This window comes from Garra rufa, chromosome 6, assembly GCF_049309525.1.
Source record: "Garra rufa chromosome 6, GarRuf1.0, whole genome shotgun sequence".
In the NCBI taxonomy this organism is placed as follows: Eukaryota; Metazoa; Chordata; class Actinopteri; order Cypriniformes; family Cyprinidae; genus Garra; species Garra rufa.
In genome coordinates this window covers 9,330,538-9,351,854 of record NC_133366.1, presented here as the reverse complement: position 1 = coordinate 9,351,854, position 21,317 = coordinate 9,330,538, and the positions used below count along the sequence as shown (strand labels likewise).

General features: G+C 34.1%; 1 protein-coding gene across 1 annotated transcript; it reads left to right on the top strand.

The window, feature by feature from the left end:
* Nucleotides 1-1,250: 1,250 nt before the first annotated feature.
* On the top strand, nt 1,251-20,623 carry smarca5 (SNF2 related chromatin remodeling ATPase 5). The gene is made up of 24 exons (XM_073841973.1): nt 1,251-1,499; nt 7,296-7,418; nt 7,552-7,718; nt 8,415-8,515; nt 8,652-8,752; nt 10,238-10,417; nt 10,497-10,652; nt 10,752-10,883; nt 11,007-11,075; nt 12,043-12,152; nt 12,279-12,505; nt 12,603-12,724; nt 14,204-14,356; nt 14,560-14,692; nt 15,587-15,735; nt 15,840-15,959; nt 16,047-16,154; nt 16,241-16,354; nt 17,487-17,609; nt 17,800-17,932; nt 18,019-18,137; nt 19,642-19,854; nt 19,946-20,056; nt 20,142-20,623. The coding sequence occupies exons 1-24, from the start codon at nt 1,422-1,424 to the stop codon at nt 20,205-20,207; spliced, it is 3,108 nt and encodes a 1,035-aa protein (XP_073698074.1). The 5' UTR covers nt 1,251-1,421; the 3' UTR covers nt 20,208-20,623.
* Nucleotides 20,624-21,317: the final 694 nt, after the last annotated feature.

Sequence of the window (21,317 nt, the reverse complement as noted above, 5' to 3'; positions counted from 1 at the left end):
ATCAATTTAAAGCATCCTTGCTAAATAAAAGTTTTCATTTCTATAATTTATTTCCCTACAACAACAACAACAAAAAACATTATTTTAGATAAATGCTGATCTTTGGATCTTTCTTTTCATCAAATTATGTTTTTGTGTAAAATGTGTAATAATATAAACATATGATATCAACAAACTACTTAAATAAGTTTTAACCATCAAACCGCTTTAAATTGTATTCATGTTGTTACCAGTTAAAACTGTTTAGATATAGTTTGATTTACTTTTTTAAAAATAACCAAAATTTACTAAATTAGATTCAATATGTAATTTTGCAAATGCAAAGACTTCATAAATATTTTACATATATATACACACTATAGCAACTGTAAAAGCTATTTCTTCTTATTTGTAAGTTGCTTTGGATAAAAGTGTCTGATAAATGATTAATTGTAATGTAAATGTAAAAAGAATGAACCAAAAAAAAAAAAAACAACAACAACAACAAAAAAAAAAAACAATAAACATCCCCAAGAAAAATTGTATAAATAGATTTGCAAACATCTTTTTTTTTTCAAAAGATATGTGGCACATACAAAGACAATATGATGCATTACACTATAAAAGTCTTACAAGCAAGTAACCTTTTTAACAGTTTTTTTTTTAAATTCAAATATATATGAACACCTTTTTGAAAAAAAAAAAGTTATTGAAAATTTCTGAATGTAAAATATTGTAAGGGATAGTAATAATTTTTTTTCTTTTATTGTTGGAACCAAAGGCTGTATGTCTTTATTTTATTTTGTTTTATTCAATGCCACAAGAACAAGAGGTATTACATATTCATATCAAATTAACATTAGCTGCCAGAGAAAAAGAAGAAACAAAACAGAAAAAATAAATTAAATTACATAAATTTCAACGTTTTTAGAGCATTACATGTTTTCAGTGCTTTTTTGTTTTTTGTTTGTTCCAAGAGATTTACATAAAATTTAAAGTCGTTAATAAAATGAGAAAAATTTGGTTTACACTGAGCCCACTTTTTCTTATGTATATGGAATTTGCCTAATAAATTAAACAAATGTATAATACGTTGTTCTTTACAATTCAATCTTTCATTTTCTGTATAAAAAAGCACATCAAATATACAAATTTCTATCTTAGCCTACATTCCCCGCGGCTCGATTTGCATTTCCCGTTTAGTGTACGGCTGACGTCACACGCGGCTAGTAAATCTCGCGATAGTCTATAGCCGGGCCCGTTTTGCGGGAACAGTGTCAACAGAAAAGCCGGGGCCGTGAATGACGCGTGGTGTGCTTGCTCTATTTGGGCAATATTTTGAAACTTCCCAATCAAACCTATATACTTTTTCGGCTTTTCGGACTTATTTTAAACGGAATCACTCGTGTCTATAGCGAAACAAAGGAATTAGCCGGCCTATCATGTCCCAAACAGAAAGCAGCATGGAGCAGCAGCAGCGGGAAGAGCCGAGCCAACTCGACCTGGCCGGTCCGGCAGAGGTGAGCGCTTCTTTCTCATCACATCCCACTCATAATTACATTACGGTTAATCTGGGACTTTAAAACACGGACTGATGGAGCTGGAAACAAAGAGTCGAGGAACCATCCGCGCGCGTCTCTCGAGAGTGCAACTGAAAGTTTTTGTTAGCATGTAACGTTATTGTTCCGTCTCAGATGAATAGATGAGCAGATCGGCGTCCATTTTCACACTCATAATCGCGTTTGATCACTTTTTACACTGGTAGATTGGCAGTTTTATGGATGGGGTTAGCGAAATGGCCAGTTTGATGTGTTGTTATTGTCTGAATAAACTTACTATGACAATTGTGTTGGTATGCTGTTACTTTCAGAACTGTAACGTTTCTTTATTAAATGAACCACGTTTCGCTATGTGGGTCAAGTAGATACATTTTTATGGCTTTCACTTTTCTTTTTTGTTCTTATTGCATTCAAAATAAAAGTTCAGTTCCGTTCCGTTGGTTTTAATGTGACGTTCCTGTAGTGACGCTGAATGGGGAATTACCCGCCATCGGAACGATGCGATGCCTCAAAAGTCACTGTACAATGATGTTTATCAGACGTATTTTAACGTTTACTTGGTTGTCGTTTAGACATATTTTTAATCCGTATGTAATTCAGTATGTTGGTTTTAGTAACTGCGTTATTAAACTAAATTTAAGGCGAGAGAAAAAACAACAACTAATAGTTATCACCTTACTTACCCAGTTGATTGGTTACATTGATAATTGCGAATTTTTTTTTGTATTACCAGTTTTCAAAAATGTTATGTTTTAATATGCAAATGAGCCATTATTTAATGAAATATGCGCTAATTTGCATACATTTTTAGTAGAGGTCGACCGATATTGGTTTTTACTGATACCGATAGCTAGGTTGGACCACACTGGCCGATACCGATTAATTAAGCGTTTTTTTTACCCGATAATTATTAATTATATATTGATCAATAAAGTTATTTCATAGTTCATTAATGTTAACAAAATAACACTCTAACAAGGAACAGCACTTCTATTCTACAGCTTTCATCAATCTTGGTTGATGTTACAAATGGGCTCATTGTAAAGGATTGGGAATCTTTACATTTTAACAATATGTAAAATTGCAGTTTCTATGCTTTTTGTTTATATTTGGAATATCTGTATGTTAGTACTGCCTTCTTAAAATTAAGATTCAATTTAATTACAATTTTCAATATCAACTAAATATAACCATGCATCACATTCTCAGTTTTCAATATTACTGCACATGGCTACATTTTCTTATACATTTTATAAAATTTATTTTGTGCAAAATTATTATTTTATTATATAAGCAGGCTACTTTTAAAACAATTACTTATTTAAAATAAGTGTTCTTTAAGTATCCGAAAGTTAACAGACAATAGTTAGTTCTTTCTTTTTCGTTTGATTATCGCTGATGAGATCATAGACAGTGGCTGCTTTAACAGGCTGCATTCAAACGAATGCATATCTATTTCGATATATACGATGTTTTGTCCTGCTCTGAAAACATAACTGACTGTGTGTACATCAGTTTCGTATAAAAGTATTCGAAAATGCAAGTGCATTTAACCGCATCCGCAATCCAGCTGTCCAGCAGTGCGTGAGTTTAGTGCATCTAATAGTACTGCATTACAAACGGCAGAAATGAAGGCATATAAAGTAAAGTAAAAAACTGCGGGTGGAAGCACACACCGTCAAGCAATGCGCACGTGTCTCACAGTGCAAATTCTGTGCAATGAAGCCCGCCGCGTGCCATATGCGGGGAAAAACAAGCTCGTTGAAGAGAGGATTGCGATTCATCGGATAATTGATTTTTCACCCACCCTTAATGAAACCGGGCAGAAGTGCAGCGCTACGTTGCGCGGACAACTCGCAGGTATCACACACACACAGGACCCGTTGTGTAGTTAAAGCAGAAATCTAAAACAGTTTATTTAATCAACAAACGGGCAAATGTTTACTTCAAGTATGATCAAACGGAAAAAGAAAGTGCAATCTAGGGTTGGGCGATGTCGACCAATTTGGCATCGTACAATGTCTAATGTGAAACATCGCGATGGACGATGGCATCGTCTGCGGGGGGCGGGGGCGAGGGATGGTTGTTGTTAAATAATTTATTCATAACGAATTAATTAATTGTAGCCTACCGTGTCCACCAGTGCTTAATTTGAGCCTGATCCTGTTCTGGAAAATGTCCGATTTTGGATTTTTGCGTTCCGGTATTTGTTTTTAAAGATCCGGCATTAACAAGTGCATTAGATCGTGACAGTGCGTGCGTGCAGACGAGACAAGAGCAAGCGTGGGTTTATATAGATGCATTTGGAGGATGTGTGTTGGTCCTTAACATATTTTCGACCAGTCAGCTTTTTTAAGTTCAATAACGCTCTCATTGTTTGCTTACTGCTTAACCCACTCTCTCCAAACGCATTTACTGAGCAGCAGAATGTTTAGAGAGAAAGGGTAATATCCGAAATAATACCAAATCAAGCGAAATATTATGTTTTAACATTATAAACACTATAAACATAAGTTAGTTACCCTGACGCCTGACCCAAAGCGAATGATTTAAAGGTAGAGGTATTCAAAACAGAACAGAAATGAAACAAAATATATAAAGTTAAGAAACTAAAACAAAGCGAAACTAAAAATAGCGTGTTGGGCTCACGCACCTCTGTTTTTCGGCACAAATCCAAGTGTTTCCATATTCCCAATGTATTTGAATGATAAAGTGTTATTTATAATGTAGGCTATACTAGGCTTTGTATTGTACATTCGTATTTCGATGGAAAAAAATATATTCTCTTGTTTTTGTTCCAAGCTCTGTTCATTATGGTAAAACCATGAAAAGGGCATATTTGGTGTAGTTTATTTAATCTAATTTAATTAAAATTATTTAGATTTTTTTTCTGCTGTTTTTGTATGCCTCATTTATTAATGTAAACGAACTTTCATGTAATTTAAAATTTCACTGTAATTTGTATTGTGATCACTAACAACTTCCTTGTTATTATTTCCTCATAATAATAATAATAAAATAAGTAAAGATGCAGAAATTGAAAGCATGCATTTCATTTGGCTATATAGTGATTAAGTGTGTGTTTTTCGTGAGCGGGTTGCTGCTGCGGCCGGGGCGGGGCGGGGCGCTGCGGGGGCGGGGCGGAGGATCGCGATGCCGGCTCAGCATCATGATGTCTATTGGCCATCGGCGATGGACGATGGCATCGTCTATCGACCCAACCCTAGTGCGATCTATATTGTTGTAGCCATTTAAGAAAGTCTTTTCTGTTTTCCATTTGTTTAAATATTATTTGTTTGTGTTTTGATTCAGTTTAATCTGTTAATTACGAAAGAAGTTTGTGTAATTTGTAAATGTCATACGCCGGGAGAATTGGAGAGGGTCAGATACAATTTTTGACCACTTCGTACGTTTTTATTTGTGGAAAATCCCTTCTTAAGCGAATTGTTTTGTATAATTATCTTAATTTTTAATACATATTTTTGTTGATCAGTTATTAAAATCAAATAAGAACAAGGAAAATGGCATTGTGAAATAAAGTGCGTTACAAGATTTAAACCCACCATTCTTCCGCGGCCTGAAGAAAAGGCTAAAACATCAATTAAAGCTCTATATGAAGCATACAGACTTTATTAGAGCTACAGAAATACAAACTTATTGCTTAAAGTCACAGTACTCAATCTCTGAATGGCGAGCTGTGGCGCGGCAGGATTCTGTCGGCTGAATGAAGATGGTTTGCTTTCTCACATCACGTCTTTAAATCTGCAACTTCGTTGGCTAAGAATATGACCAGCTGGATATAAACTAATGCAAATATATGGTAACAATCCTGACATTAAACATTGGTCTGGGGCTTAACCTCTTATACTCTGTGACAGCGGAGCGGAGCGTGAGCCGCTTCAGCAAAGAACGCAATCCGGAAAAACTATCGGCATGGATTTTTGCCGATAACCGATGGTTCCGCCAATCAACTATCGGTGCCGATTAATCGGCAAAACCGATACATCGGTTGACCTCTAATTTCTAGTACAAAAATCTACACACTTGAAGTCAGTTTCAAAATTCTTGTTTAAATTTTTTTTTTGACATATTAGAGTCAAATGTTTTTACAGAAGGAATTTTGGGTATCTAATTTTCTCCATAATTCAGAAAATACTTAGAACAGGCAGAAAGCGATGTTTTTGGGGGGAATAAAATGTATCAAATCAAGCAAATTATAAATGAACAAATCTCTCTGTAAAAACCTATAGATGAGAATAAAAATGTAAAGTTTGGTGTGTGTAAGTGCTACTGAAGTGGAGATTTATGGCACAGTATAGGAGCAAAAACTCATTTTGAGAAAACAGCCTTTAAAAATCTATTGACACAAGAAGATAAAGTTCTATAAAATAAACATCTAACAGTGTTTTTTGGATGTTTTCTTTCACTACTCTGAAAAAACACTATGAAAAAACAAAAAACTCAATCTCAAACTTGACAGGTGCATTAAAAACTGTTTTTGCCTGCAGTGTCTCCCCTTATGTTATATTGAATGTCTTGTTTAGAATATTTGTACCGGCCATTTAAAAACAATGCTTGCTTAATAATAATAATGCAATATTTGTCTATATTTAGAGGTCATTTGTGTATTGTTAACAAAGTATACTTTGAAACTGAATGCAGGCATTTAAAAGGTTTAAGCTTATAGAAAACATACTAACCCCCGTTTTCACAGACAAGGCTTAAGTCTAGTCCTAGACTAAAATGTAAGTCTGAGCTGTTTCAAAGAAACTTGCACTGACTCATCTTAAAATATATAATTGCCTTTGTTTTGTCTCAAGATGCACATCAGTTAAGGTTTTTTTGAAGGCATGTTAGTAAAAATTACTTAAATGTCCTAATTGAACTATGGCCTAATCCTGGCTTAGTCTAAGCTCTCTCTGTGAAACTGGGCCTAAAAGTGCTGATGACATAATTGTGCCCTCGTGGGCATTTCCAAAGTATTGTCCAATCAAATGGTTCTTGAGAAGTTATGCTTTTATTTTTTTTTTATAAATGTGTTGTAAATTAATTAGAAGTAAATCACAATAGAAGGTTTGCACTTGCGTTGCATTTTGGTCAGTTACCCGGATGTGTGGCCGTATTGAAGATACTCGGATGTACACAACAGCATTGATTCCACAGTTAATGTACTTCTGAATACGTTGTTCTGCTAATTTATGCAGTTTAAAGCATGGAAAAAATGTGTGGAAGTTGCTAAATCGGACTTAGTAAGCAGGAAAGGGCACAATATTTTGACAAGCTCAAGTTAATCGATGGTAAAGAGATGCACGAGCAGTATTAAGATATTAGTCTAATATTTCATCTGCCTGACTGGAAATGATACGAACAAACACAAATGTTGTCTAGGTTCTTGCCCTGGAAATCCTGGTTCAGTTTGGCTAACCGCAAACACATTTTGTTCCTCAGACAGACTCTTCTCCCTGATTTGTTATAACTTTTGGCTGTCTATAATATTCCAAATGTTTTTCCCGACCGGTTAATACAGTCCAAAACATGACAATAATTGGTCATTTTTAGCAGCAGTAATCAGTAAAATATGCAAGTTTCATTCGGTTTAGTGGCTTTGTTTACGTTCAGTGCCGCCAATGTGGCCAATTGTTGACGTGTCATGAAAATGCTCTATATGGAAGAAAACACTCTCATTAGGAAATGCCAAACTCCTGTTTTTAAGTGTTTGCAGTTCAAGCAAATATAACATTCTTGTTTCTCTTTAAGGATGATACTTCAGAAAACGGTCAGGATGAGGCATCGGATACTGCGATGGATAGTGAAGCGCAGTCGTCATCACCTACCTCGGCAAAGGAAAAGGACCAGCCGGGTGGATATGAAGAAAAAGTGGTAATGCATTTTGCCTTTCATAACAATCAAAGTTCCTTTGGGTATAAATGCATATTAGTTATGCAGGATTGTTGATCCGTTAGTAGACATGGCGTTGTGTGTATTGTTGACGTCTTCTGCTTTGTTTCTACAGCAAACAGACCGGACCAACAGATTCGAGTACCTCCTGAAGCAGACTGAATTGTTTGCTCATTTCATCCAACCAGCTGCCCAGAAGACCCCAACTTCACCTCTGAAGATGAAGCCTGGCCGCCCTCGCATTAAAAAAGACGAGAAGCAGAACCTGCTCTCTGCTGGAGAGTGAGTTTGCCGACGCTGTTACAGCAAAATTGGTTTCACAAGTATTTTTCCCATCTGTTTTCTCCATAAAAATCATGGTGCCAGTGATACGGTTGATTAACAACTTTATATATGTTATTAAAAATCTAACTTTCCATGGAGAAAAATAATGGGAATTTTACTTGAGTGAACACACTTTTTTTTTTTTTTTCAGAGTGACTTTTTACAGTTTTAATTTGAATAGTTTTACAGCAAAATATTATTGTGCTGTTTTTCTTATGCTTAATTTAGTATTTTGTGTTAGTAATATTATTTGTTAGTACTATTTAAATTTTATTGTAGTAATATTTATTGTATTGTTGTATTTTTAGTAATTTTATTACAAGAGTTTCTTTGCAAAAATCATGTTTTTTTTTTAGTGTTTTATTGTACTAGTTAGCTGTATTTTTTTGTTATTTTGACTTAATCAAAATAACCCAACTGCAGTTTGAGAATAATTGGAATGCACTCTTTTATTAGTAGTCATCTTAAAATATTCTTGTCCAAATTGTGTCTCTACAAATGAGAGGACTTCTAAACACAGTTTAAATTAGAATTGCTATTAGATTTGTTCATGTAGATCTAATTATTACATATTGGTTCAATTCATAACTCCAATAGTTTCAGTTTTATGTGTCAGTAATGTTGCCTGCTGACTGACTGTTCATACTTTTTAAGTAACCGTCATCGTCGGACTGAGCAGGAGGAGGATGAGGAGCTGCTGAGTGAGAGCAGCAAGGCCACCAGCGTTTGCACACGTTTTGATGATTCGCCTTCCTGTGAGTAAAATGCACATTAAAACACTTTATCTCTGTTATAAACACTTAGAACAGAGTTTTTATATGAAATGAGGTCAATAACCTCTTGATAATTTTCAAGGAGAGCTTATTGTGGGCATTGAACATTTATTGACAGATGTGAAAACTGGCAAACTGAGAGACTACCAAGTCCGTGGACTGAACTGGCTTATTTCTCTTTATGAGAATGGAATCAACGGGATCCTTGCCGATGAAATGGTATGACTCCACCCACAAAATCATTGTCCTTTTATTAGTGCATTTAAAATATGTGACCCTGGACTAGAGCTGTGCAATTAATCAAAATTCAGTTTCGAGTTTCGATTATCGCGCCCCATTCCGCCCCTTTCTAGTGGTACGTTTGCGCTCCTCTATAAAAGCCTAGTTTCACATGTAAATCAGCAAAATCATGTAACGTGACTTTCATATAACGGGACGTGCTTAATTTATTAATGTTTCTTTGATGTTGTGTTTTTAAAAGTGAGAATGAGAACTTGCGCTGTTCTGTGTATGTGCTCAGAGACGGAACACGGACATGTAAAGTTATCTTTTAGCTCAAGGTGCACGCCTAAACGGTCAAATGCATGCAAAAATATTTCAAAATGAGGCGCTTGGTGATTATTCATGAAAACCTTTGTCAGTTATGTCTTAAATGATCATAAACAGTTGAGAATGAAAATACATGTGTAACAGTATATAACATCCGTGTGGCACTTAAAGGGGCAACAAATAATATTCCTTCTGCCGTCTCTGTGCTCAATATTAATAAAACATAAAAAATACAAAGACAAAAATAACTCGCTCCTAAGTGACTTTTGTAGTTTTAGTAAGAAACAAAGCATGTTTAATTACAATGAAGACGCTTTTATTTTACATTTAAATAATTACATTAAATTTCTGTAGTATTTTTAGACTTGCATAAATGTATTCAGTATTTATTTTTTATTTTTTCAAAAAAAGCACTTTTTTTTTTTTTTTTTCTTCTTCTTCTTCTTCTTTTATCTTTTTTTTCTGTTGTATTGCTATCTTTAAATTGTTCACTAATATAAAGTTTTGGACCCAGTCATAATTGTGTTAAATAATCGTGATTACAATATTGACCAAAATAATCGTGAATATGATTTTTGCCAAAATCGAGCAGCCTTACCCTGGACCACAAAACCAGTCTTAAGTAGCACGGGTACATTTGTAGCAATAGCCAAAAATACATTGTTTGGGTCAAAATTATCGATTTTTCATTATTAGGATATTAAGTAAAGAGCATGTTCAATGAAGATATTTTGTAAATTTCCTACCGTAAATGTATCAAAACGTAATTTTTGATTAGTAATATGCTTTGCTAAGAACTTCATTTGGACGATTTTCTCAATATTTAGAATGTTTTTGCACCCTCAGTTTAAATAGTTGTATCTCGGCCAAATATCGTTCTATCCTAAGCTTATTTATTTATTTTATATATATATATATATATATATATATATATATATATATATATATATAGCTCAGTTTCAAAATATTGACCCTTATGACTGGTTTTGTTGTCCAGGGTCACATACCATAGTTTTTTTATTTTTAGATTGTGGATTCCAAGCCTGTAAAAGTCCTTTTTTATTCTTTTGACTCTAAAATATTTTATCTAAGATATTTTTTAATCTGTGCCCATTACAAATGTCTCACATTTCTTGTCTTCTCTTGTCCCAAAAGGGTCTTGGTAAGACTCTTCAGACCATCTCTCTGCTGGGCTACATGAAGCATTATAGAAACATTCCTGGACCTCACATGGTTTTGGTGCCCAAATCCACCCTGTATAACTGGATGAATGAGTTCAAGCGTTGGGTTCCCTCTCTTCGAGCTGTTTGCCTCATCGGTGACAGGGAAGAAAGAGTAAGTAGGGATTTCCAGTGACTTTTTAAACTGCTGTAAACTTCTGTCCAACTTATCAATCAGTCTCTTCTGATTACAGACGGCTTTTATCCGTGACACGCTGCTGCCAGGTGAATGGGATGTGTGCGTCACCTCCTATGAAATGCTTATTATCGAGAGAGCAGTCTTCAAAAAGTTCAACTGGAGATACCTGGTCATTGATGAGGCTCACCGTATCAAGAATGAGAAATCAAAGGTTTGCATTCTTCTTCCGGCTGCCACATGTTTTACCATAATCTGATTGATTGTGAGTACCTAGTTTCCTCTAGTCTAAAAGCAAAGTTTGTTCTCTCAGCTTTCAGAGATTGTGCGAGAGTTCAAGACCACAAATCGATTGCTGCTGACTGGAACCCCACTACAGAACAACCTTCATGAGCTTTGGGCGCTGCTGAACTTCCTGCTGCCTGACGTCTTCAACTCCTCAGAGGTGCCACTTCATGGATACTGCCACTAGAAATACTGTTGTTAGAGCTAATTTGTTTATTTTGAAACTTCCTTTTTTGCAGCTGGGCCTGTTAAGAATGTGTTTTTGTCTTTCTCTTTTGTGCAGGATTTTGATTCCTGGTTTGACACCAATAACTGTCTGGGAGACACAAAACTGGTGGAACGTCTACATACTGTAAATGAATTTTACTTTGATTCCAGCTATAAAACGTGTAGATAGGAGTCAATGAAAACATGTTTGTTAAAATGTAGTATTAAATCTTAAGGAAATTGAAAAGTATATTTTGGGGAAAAAAAAAAAATTGTTTTATTTTTTTTAATGTTCAGTTTTAAATAAAAAAACATTATTTAAAATATTGAGAAATAATAAAATTGTGGGATTACTGAGAATAGGTTTATTTTTTAAATACTAATAATAAAAAATATATTTTAGAAAAATAGTATATAAAATATTTTAAAAATTACCATATTATTACCATAATATTACCATGTTATTTCAAGTTTTTGAAAGGTAAGATTAATGTATTTTTTTTTTTTTTTTTTTAAACAATTCACTTCCGCTCACCAAGCTTGCATTTATTTTGATCCAAAAAACAGCAAAAGCAGTAATATTGTGGAATATTTTTACTATATAAAATAACTATACCATTCAAAGGCTACGAGTCTGGAGTGTTTTTTTTTTTTTGTGGAAAGAAATTATAGAAATTAATACTTTAACTACTTTAATGCTTTAAATTGATCAAGTGATAAAGACATTTTATAATGTTACAAAAGATTTATATTTCAGATAATTGCTGTTCTTCTGAACTTTCTATTCATTGAATAAACCTGAAAAAAAATCTACCCCGCTGTTTTTAACATACTTAATAATAATAGATGTTTTTGAGCAGCAAATCAGAATATTAGAATGATTTTTGAAGGATCAAATGACACTGAAGAATGGAGTAATGATGCTAAAAATTCAGCTTTGAAATCACAAGAATAAATTACATTTTAAAATATATTCAAATAGAAAAGCTGTTTTAAATAGTAAAAATATTTCGTGTTTTTGCTGTACTTTGGATCAAATAAATGCGGGCTTGGTGAGCAGACGAGCTTTTTTTTTTAATACATACAGTCTAACAAATCTCTTAATGTTACAGGTACTCCGTCCATTCCTGCTGAGACGTATCAAAGCTGATGTGGAGAAGTCTCTCCTCCCCAAAAAGGAAATCAAGATGTATATTGGGCTCAGCAAGATGCAGAGAGAATGGTAAGTAATAATATTACTAATGTATGTTTGAAATGTGTGTTTTAAGGGTGTTCACCAGCCATTTTTTGGTATGCCAAAGTATCAGATTCAACAGACAAATAATGAGCTGTCATTATTTCCCTTCAGGTACACCAAGATTTTGATGAAGGACATTGACATTCTGAACTCTGCTGGTAAGATGGACAAAATGCGTCTGTTGAACGTGCTGATGCAGCTCAGGAAGTGCTGCAACCACCCCTACTTGTTTGATGGAGCTGAGCCTGGTCCGCCCTACACCACTGACCTCCACTTGGTGGTCAACAGTGGAAAGATGGTGGTGCTGGACAAACTGCTGCCAAAGCTGAAAGAGCAAGGTGACCACTTTACTGCCAGACAAACTTTTAATATTAACCTGTCTTGAATAGTCCTGACATTTTTGACATTGTTTTTAACTTTTCTTCTTTTCTGCAGGTTCCCGTGTGCTGATCTTCAGTCAGATGACCAGGGTGCTGGACATTCTGGAGGATTATTGTATGTGGCGTAACTACGGTTACTGCCGTCTGGATGGACAGACTCCTCATGAGGAGCGACAGGTATGATAATGATTTCACGTTCATGATTCTAAATTGGCCTTCCATCATGACTGAACAGCTCAGTATTACATAACAGGGTTCGTACAAGGTGATTCACTGTTTCGAAGTGCTCCAGTCGGATTACGTATCGCAAATCATTTGATTCAGATCGGAACTGGTTCGTGAGTCTTTTAGCAAATTGAATGATTCAAATCAAATTTACGATTTGAAGTCCTGATCTAAGTCAAATGATTCACTACCCGCACTCCGAGTCCTGATCAAGAATTGATGGTTTGCGACTCATTCATATCCCTCCTCGTTTCCTCGCTCCTCCGTCCTCCATCCTATGACCCGGAAACCGATCGAGCTCAGCCATCTTGTAGGACATCTCAATTCTCACAGGTGTATCCTATGCGGAAGTGTTTTATCGACTAAACGTGATGCACTCCTCCCCCTTCACAATGTCGTGATAATTACCATTTATATTTTACCTTTGCAGTGTAAAAAATGTCATATATTTAAACAGGGCCATCTTGCTTTGGTAATAATAATTATGAATGCCTTAAATAACCAACTTTAACAACATATGGGCAAATCCCTTTAGCGCAGCTGATGACGCTTTGAAGTGACGCTTGAGTGGTCAAGAATATTCATCCTTTGATTCCTCCGTCCTCATTTCCTTTCCTTAAATCCCTCCCTCGTATCCTAAGGGGGTGGAGCTAAGACGCGAGGAAAGGAAGCAAGCAAAGGAAACGAGGATGCAAAAATAAGAAATGAAAACCACCCTGGGACTTCAGAGCGTAGATTGCAAATCATTTGATTTAGATTGGATCTTCGGACTGCATATCGCAAATTATTTGATTTAGATCGGAACAGGTTCATGAATCATTTTGCAAATTGAATGATTTGCGATTTGAAGTCCTGATCTAAATCAAATGATTTCCATTCTGTGCTCTGATTCCTGAACTGAAGTGATGGTTTGCTACTCATTCAGATTGGGACTTCAGAGCATATATTGCGAATCATTTGATTTAGATCGGAACTGGTTCATGAATCATTTAGCAAATTGAATGATTCAAATCAAATGATTTGCAATTTGAAGTCCTGATCTAGTCAAATGATTCATGATCCACATTTCTAATCCAGATCTGACATGATGGTTTGCAAATCATTATTCAGATTGGGACTTCAGAGCGTAGTTCACAAATCATTTGATTTAGATCGGGACTTTGGTGCGAGTTTGAGAATCATTTGATTCGGATCAGGATTTTGGAGCAATTTCGCAAAGCTTTTTTCATATATATACTTTTAATTCAACTGTAGAAGACAAACCGTTAAGGCAGTACAGTTATGAAAACTAAAAGGAAAAAAGTATACACAAATACAAATCCATTAAGAAAATTAACCGTGGTTTTACTATAGTAAAATTTTACAGTATCTGTACGAACCCTGAAATAAGCACAAATGAATGAGATTGTAACATTGTTCTTAAATTCTCAGATCTCCATCAATGCCTTCAATGAGCCCAACAGCTCGAAGTTTCTGTTCATGTTGAGCACCAGAGCAGGAGGTCTCGGTATCAATCTGGCCACTGCTGACGTCGTCATCATCTACGACTCTGACTGGAATCCTCAAGTGGATCTTCAGGCTATGGTCACTATGCACACTGACATTTTTTTTTTTCTATAAGTCTATTTTATGTTGTTGCTTTGATGTTTGGACTCATGTGTAGCATATTGCTTTTCTTCATTTGCCAGAACTGTTGATTTATTAAAAAGTCCTTCTCTCCAAAAGCAGCATCAGACCTCTTCTGGAATGGAGTGTTAATTTACTTTCATTGGATTTTCTTTGTTCAGGATCGTGCCCACAGGATTGGTCAAAAGAAACAGGTGCGCGTGTTCCGCTTTATCACAGAAAACACAGTGGAGGAAAGAATTGTGGAACGTGCAGAAATGAAGCTCCGCTTGGACTCTATTGTCATTCAACAAGGTAAGATGTGAAACAAACAAAAGCTACTTAAAAAAAAAAAAAGGGCCCTTATGAATGGTTTTGTGGTCTGGGGTCACACATTAAATTTTTTGAAGTTGTGATTTATACATCATCTGAAAGCTGAATAAATAAGCTTAGCAGTGGTGTATGGTTTGTTAGGATAGGACTTTGTCTGTCTATCTTTTATAAAAAATTATTCACAATTTTTGTGAATTGTGATTTTTGTGTGAGATGTGATTTTATATAATTTTTAAAATTATTATTTTTATAATTCAATATCTATTGAGATGTTTTATACAATGTAATATTTTATAAAAAAAAATCTACTTCATGGCTTTGTGTGTATATTTATAAAATATCATTAAATATATACTTTATATAAAATCTTTTAAGGTATACTGTTCGTTTAAAAAAAGTTATTAGTATTTTTTTTCTAATGCAACTGCCTTTTTAATAAAAATATATTTTTAAAAATGTATAAATATATATTTTTAAAAATGTATAAATATATATTTTTAAATATTTATTCATATCCATGTATATAATATTTTGTAAAATATAATTGTAATTTTATACAACTGAAGGTCACAATTTATGTTCACATTTTTCTAAATGTATGAGTATGTTTGTGTATATATAAAATGTATTATACTTTTTATTTAAAAAAAATTAAGTATATATATTTTTTTAAATTACTAGTCATTTTTTCTAATTATTGACTGCAATTATACATTTTTTTTTTTTTTTGTAATTATAATATGTAATAAATTGAATGTCACAATATTTTCCAATGTCCTGATTTTTAGAATTCATGTCACAGTGTGTTTGTGTGTTGTATCTTTTTTTTAAAGTTTCTTTTTTATTAATATTGTTAATACCGTTGCTTCCCAACAGGCAGGCTGGTCGATCCAAACACGAGCAAACTGGGCAAAGATGAGATGCTTTCCATCATTCGACATGGTGCCACTCATGTGTTCGCCTCCAAGGAGAGTGAGATTACCGATGAAGACATTGATGCCATCTTGGAGAGAGGAGAGAAGAAGGTAGAACCTCTGATCTAGAGAAATCACTTCACAAAGCTGAACTGAAATGTGCTTCAGTTAATTTAGAGAAATGCCCTTCCTGACCTGTCCAATGGTTGTTTTAGACAATGGAGATGAAGGAGAAGTTGGCAAATCTTGGAGAAGGCTCGCTGAGGAATTTCACCATGGACACCGAGAACAGCGTGTACAACTTTGAGGGTGAAGATTACAGAGAAAAGAAAAAGGTAATGCATTACAAATCACTTCAAGTACTTTTCATTGCAGTGTTGGGTTGAAAATGATAGACTGATCTAACCTCCCCTCCTCCTCAGGTCATCACTAACTGGATTGAGCCACCCAAGAGAGAGCGCAAGGCCAACTACGCTGTGGATGCGTACTTCAGAGAAGCCCTGCGTGTCAGTGAGCCCAAAGCACCAAAGGTATTATTAGCTCTTATGCCGTTGACCATAATTAGCATGTGAATTGCGAACCCCAAAGCTTAATGAACTTTCTCCTGTTCCCTCAGGCTCCCCGTCCTCCCAAACAGCCCAATGTTCAAGACTTCCAGTTCTTTCCTCCTCGGCTTTTTGAGCTGCTGGAGAAAGAGATCCTGTATTACAGAAAGACTATTGGCTACAAGGTGCGTCTCATACAGTTCAGTGATTATAGTTGCATTATGAAAAATCTTCAGAAGCAATTTCTTCTAAAGTTCCTAGTATGTGATGAAACTAGAGATATCTAATTAAAAATATTAACTATAACAACAAATCAGTGATACTAAATCTAGTTAAAATTTAATAAACTAACAAATGATAATTTAATAAATATAGGCATATAAAAAAAACATGAAAATTGATTTTTCCCCCCACAAAATTTTAAGTCAAAACAGAAAATATAGAGATCTATATCTAAATCTAGTTTAAAATATGAACTAGCATATCAGTGATGCTAAAAAATAAAAATTAAATATAGGTATATTTAAAAAACAAAATGATACAAATGGAAAAAAACACTCAAAACTTAACCAAAATTTTTACTTAAACTACATAAAATATTAACTATAACAACATATCTGTAATACTAAAACTTAATAAGCTAAAAAATTAAAATTAAAAAAATCATAGGCATATTGAATGAAAAATTAAACTGATACAAATGGAAAAAACACTAAATGAAACTTAACCAAAATTTAACATGAAAACTTAAATTAAAATTTAATTCAAAATATGAACTATAACAGCATATCATATTAAGTTTTATCAGCAGTGATAAAACTTAAACTAGCAAATAAAACATATCATAGCCATATTTAAAAAAAAAAAACTGATTAAAAATGGAAGAGCTTAATACAATTACTCAAATTTAACCAAAACTTAAAGTGAAAATGGAAAATATAAAGTAAAATCTAATTCAAAATATTAACAATCTTACATCAGTGATATGAAAACTAACTATAACATAATAAACTAACAAATAAAAATGAATAAACATCATAGGCATATAAAAAAAAATAACATGATTGAAAATAGAAAAAACACTCCACAAAATTACTAAAATGTAACAGATTTAAAGCAAAAACAAAATATATAGAGAAAATCTAATTTAAAATATGAACTATAACTGCATATCACTGATACTAAAACTTGAGCTAAAAAAATTTAATTACCAAACTACCAAAACTTAACCAAAATTTATGTAAAAACTAATTCAAAATATGATCTATGAATGATTTCTTCTAAAGTTCCTAATATGTCATATCACTGTGTTAACAGGTGCCAAGAAACCCTGATCTGCCCAACTCGGCCCAAATGCAGAAAGAGGAACAGGCCAAGATCGATGAAGCTGATCCACTTAATGAGGAAGAGCTGGAGGAGAAAGAGAACCTCCTCTCACAGGTACATCCCAGCGGGATTTCTCATTCTCATATTATCATGACACCCTTTAAGTGTAATTAATCCCAGTGCATTCACATTAAACCACATTAAATCCTTATCCTAGTCTGAATTGTGCTTTCAAAGTTTCAACCTTCTAGAATCCATGAGATGTTGTTGATGTGGCTCATGTCAATATGTCTTCTATACTCAGGGTTTTACAATCTGGACCAAGCGTGACTTCAATCAGTTCATCAAGGCTAATGAGAAATGGGGACGAGACGACATTGAGAACATCGCCCGTGAAGTCGAGGGCAAAACCCCAGAGGAGGTCATGGAATATTCTGGTATGTCGAATATGCTGTTGACCGCTGTATCGCTCAAGTGTGTACAGAGGAAGCATGTGGTTGAGATGTGTTGTGCTTGTGTGCAGCTGTGTTCTGGGAGCGATGCAATGAGCTGCAGGACATTGAGAAGATCATGGCTCAGATCGAGAGAGGAGAGGCTCGAATCCAGAGGAGGATCAGCATCAAGAAAGCACTGGACTCTAAAGTGAGCAACACTTCTGTCATTGGATTTTCCAATGAGAGGTTTAGGTTACACTTTTTGTTTTAAGGTGTTTTTTGTTACATGTAATTTTACTTTTAAATTCTGATTAATATTTATTAATAACATGTACTTACTTAATATAGGGTTAGTTGCATGTAATTATAATCGTAATTTTCTACTGTTACAAGTAGGTACATGTAAAACTGATAAAATGGAAAAAACACTCGACAGAAAGACTAAAACTTAAACAAAATTAAAAGTTAAACCAGAAAATATATAAATTAAAATTGAATTCAAAATATTAACTACAATAATATATCGGTGATACAAGAACTTACTAAAATTTCTAAAAAGTGAAAACTGAAAATGTATAGAGAAAATCTAATTTAAAATATTAACTATTAACAGCATATCAGTGATACTAATACTAAGAATGAATAAACTAACAAATAAAAAAATTTGAAATATCATTGGTAAATTAAAAAAAAGATATAAAATTGGAAAAAAATATTGAAATTACTAAAATTGAACCAAAAAATAATACATTAAATCTAATTCAAAATATTACCTATAACAGCACATCACTGATACTAAAATAACTAAAACTTCATAAACTAAAAAATAATATCATACTCGTATAATAATGGAATAAACACTCAACAAAATTACTAAAACTCAACCAAAACTTAGTCAAAACAGAAAATATAAAAACCAAATCTAATTTAAAATATTAACTATAACAGCATATTCAGTGATACTAAAATAACTAAAACTTAATAAACTAACAAATAAGTAATAAATATCATACTCGTATAATGGAAAAAACACTCAATTACTAAAACCTAACCAAAATTTAAAGTGAAAATGGAAAGTATAAAGAAAATCCAATTCAAAATGAACTAAAACAGCATATCAGTTATACTAAAAATAACTAAAACTTGAACTATCAAATAAAAATTAATATCATAAGCATATTTATAAAAAAAAAAAAAAAAAAAAAAAGTAAAACTCTCAAATTACGAGTACTTTACCAAAATTTGAAGTGAAAACTAAGAAATAAAATATTAACTATAACAGCATAGAAAACCGTTTTTGCTGCTTAATATTTTTGCAGAATTTTTCTTTTTTTTTCTTCAGGTTTCTTTAAATGGAAAGTACAAAAGAATAGCATTTATTTGAAACAAAGTGTTGCTGGGATTTTTAATTCATTGGATATTATCATTAAATAAAACCAAAACATAACTTTTTTTTTTTGTTACTTGAGATAAAATAAAATACTAGTTTCAGCTAGTTGCCAAGTCAGTTTCTTATTTTAGTTTAGCTTAAGTTGAAGTACTAAACTAATTAAACTAAATCTAATAAAGGAAAAAAAAAATATGGACATAAAACAAATAAAATTGACTAAAACTTAAAGATTAATGTGAAAACAGAAATAAAATCTAATGTTAAATATTATGTTACTGAAGTACTGATTCAGAAGATTCACTGTTTATTTGTCTCTTTCCAGATTGGCCGTTATAAGGCACCGTTCCATCAGCTCAGGATCTCGTACGGCACCAACAAAGGAAAGAACTACACCGAGGAGGAGGATCGATTTCTCATCTGCATGCTGCACAAACTGGGCTTTGACAAGGAGAGCGTTTATGATGAGCTGCGCCAGTGCATACGCAACTCGCCCCAGTTCCGCTTCGACTGGTTCCTCAAGTCCCGCACAGCCATGGTGAGATTTATGAGGAGTATAAAGTCATATCACAAGCAATCAAATAATATTCATCGTTTCAAAATGTCCTAACACTGTTATGCATGTGCAGGAGCTTCAGAGGAGATGTAACACACTGATCACGCTCATCGAACGTGAAAACATGGAGCTGGAAGAGCGAGAGAAAGCGGAAAAGAAGAAGAGGGGCCCTCGTACATCTTCGGTGAGCTTGTGCTAGTGTAATCTTCATTGCAACAATTAGCGAAAGCAAAAGGAATGTTTAATGACCTATCCGTCTTTCCCCATAGGCCCAGAAACGCAAGCAGGACGGGACCTCAGATGGACGTGGCCGCAAGAAGAAGCTCAAATTGTGATCGGCGTCGCACCTCAGTCGGCGAGGACCTTCAGTACAGCAATTCTTGCATTTGTTGTTACGGGTCCCACTCATGTACTGTACGGATTTGCAGCACTGATCCTCGCCTCCAAGTAGCTTGACCTTTTTAACAAGGTGTAGAGTTGTAAATTAGATCCCTCTTTTAGTAACATGATGTGCTACGGCTGTGCTGTCAGTTGTGTTTTTGTATTTATGCCTACTTTTGTTTTTGGTTTGTTTTTTGTACCACATTCCATTTGCTTGTATCAATTTGATTTGCTGTCTTTCCCTCATTATTAGCGTCTTCAGCATTGTCTCTGTACCCTCAGTTGAATAGTCAATTGGAACGTGACTAATAAATGTTGTTTTTATAAACACTGCTCCGTATGATTCCTCCAAATAAATGAAATGCCTTCAGCTTGTATGTTAATGTAGTATTGGTGTACATATATTCAGGTGTCAGTGGCTGCAATAATGTTTGAGAAATGCTTAAAGGAGTAGTTCACTTCCAGAACAAAAATGTACAGATGATGTACTCGCCCCCTTGTCATATAAGATGTTCATGTCTTTCTTCAGTCATGAAGAAATAGTTTTTTGAGGAAAGCACTTCAGGAATTTTCTCCATAGAGTGGACTTGAGTGAGTTTGAACTTCCAAAATGCAGCTTCGAAGGGCTCTAAACGATTCCAGCCAAGGAAAAAGGGTCTTATCTAGCAAAATGATTGGTCATTTCTGAAAAAAATGTACACTTTATACACTTTAACTACAAATGCTCGTCTTGTCTGGCTCTGCAATGTGCATGTGTACTCTGTGCACTCCGGTTCATGACAGTTAGGGTATGTCAAAACTCCCATCCTCATCCAACTTCAAAATCATCCTGTATCGCTGCTTTTTTCTTTTTTTTCTGTGTTAAGGGTGTTTCACTTTTTTTTTGCACTTTCACTTTGTAAACACTAGGTCAGTACTTCTGCAACGATGCAGGACGATTTTAAAGTTGGAGGAGAAAATGAAATGGGAGTTTTTTGACATACCCTAACTGTTTTGAACAGGATTACATAGATTACGCATCGCAGAGCTAGAAAAGACGAGCATTTGAGGTTAAAAAGTATACC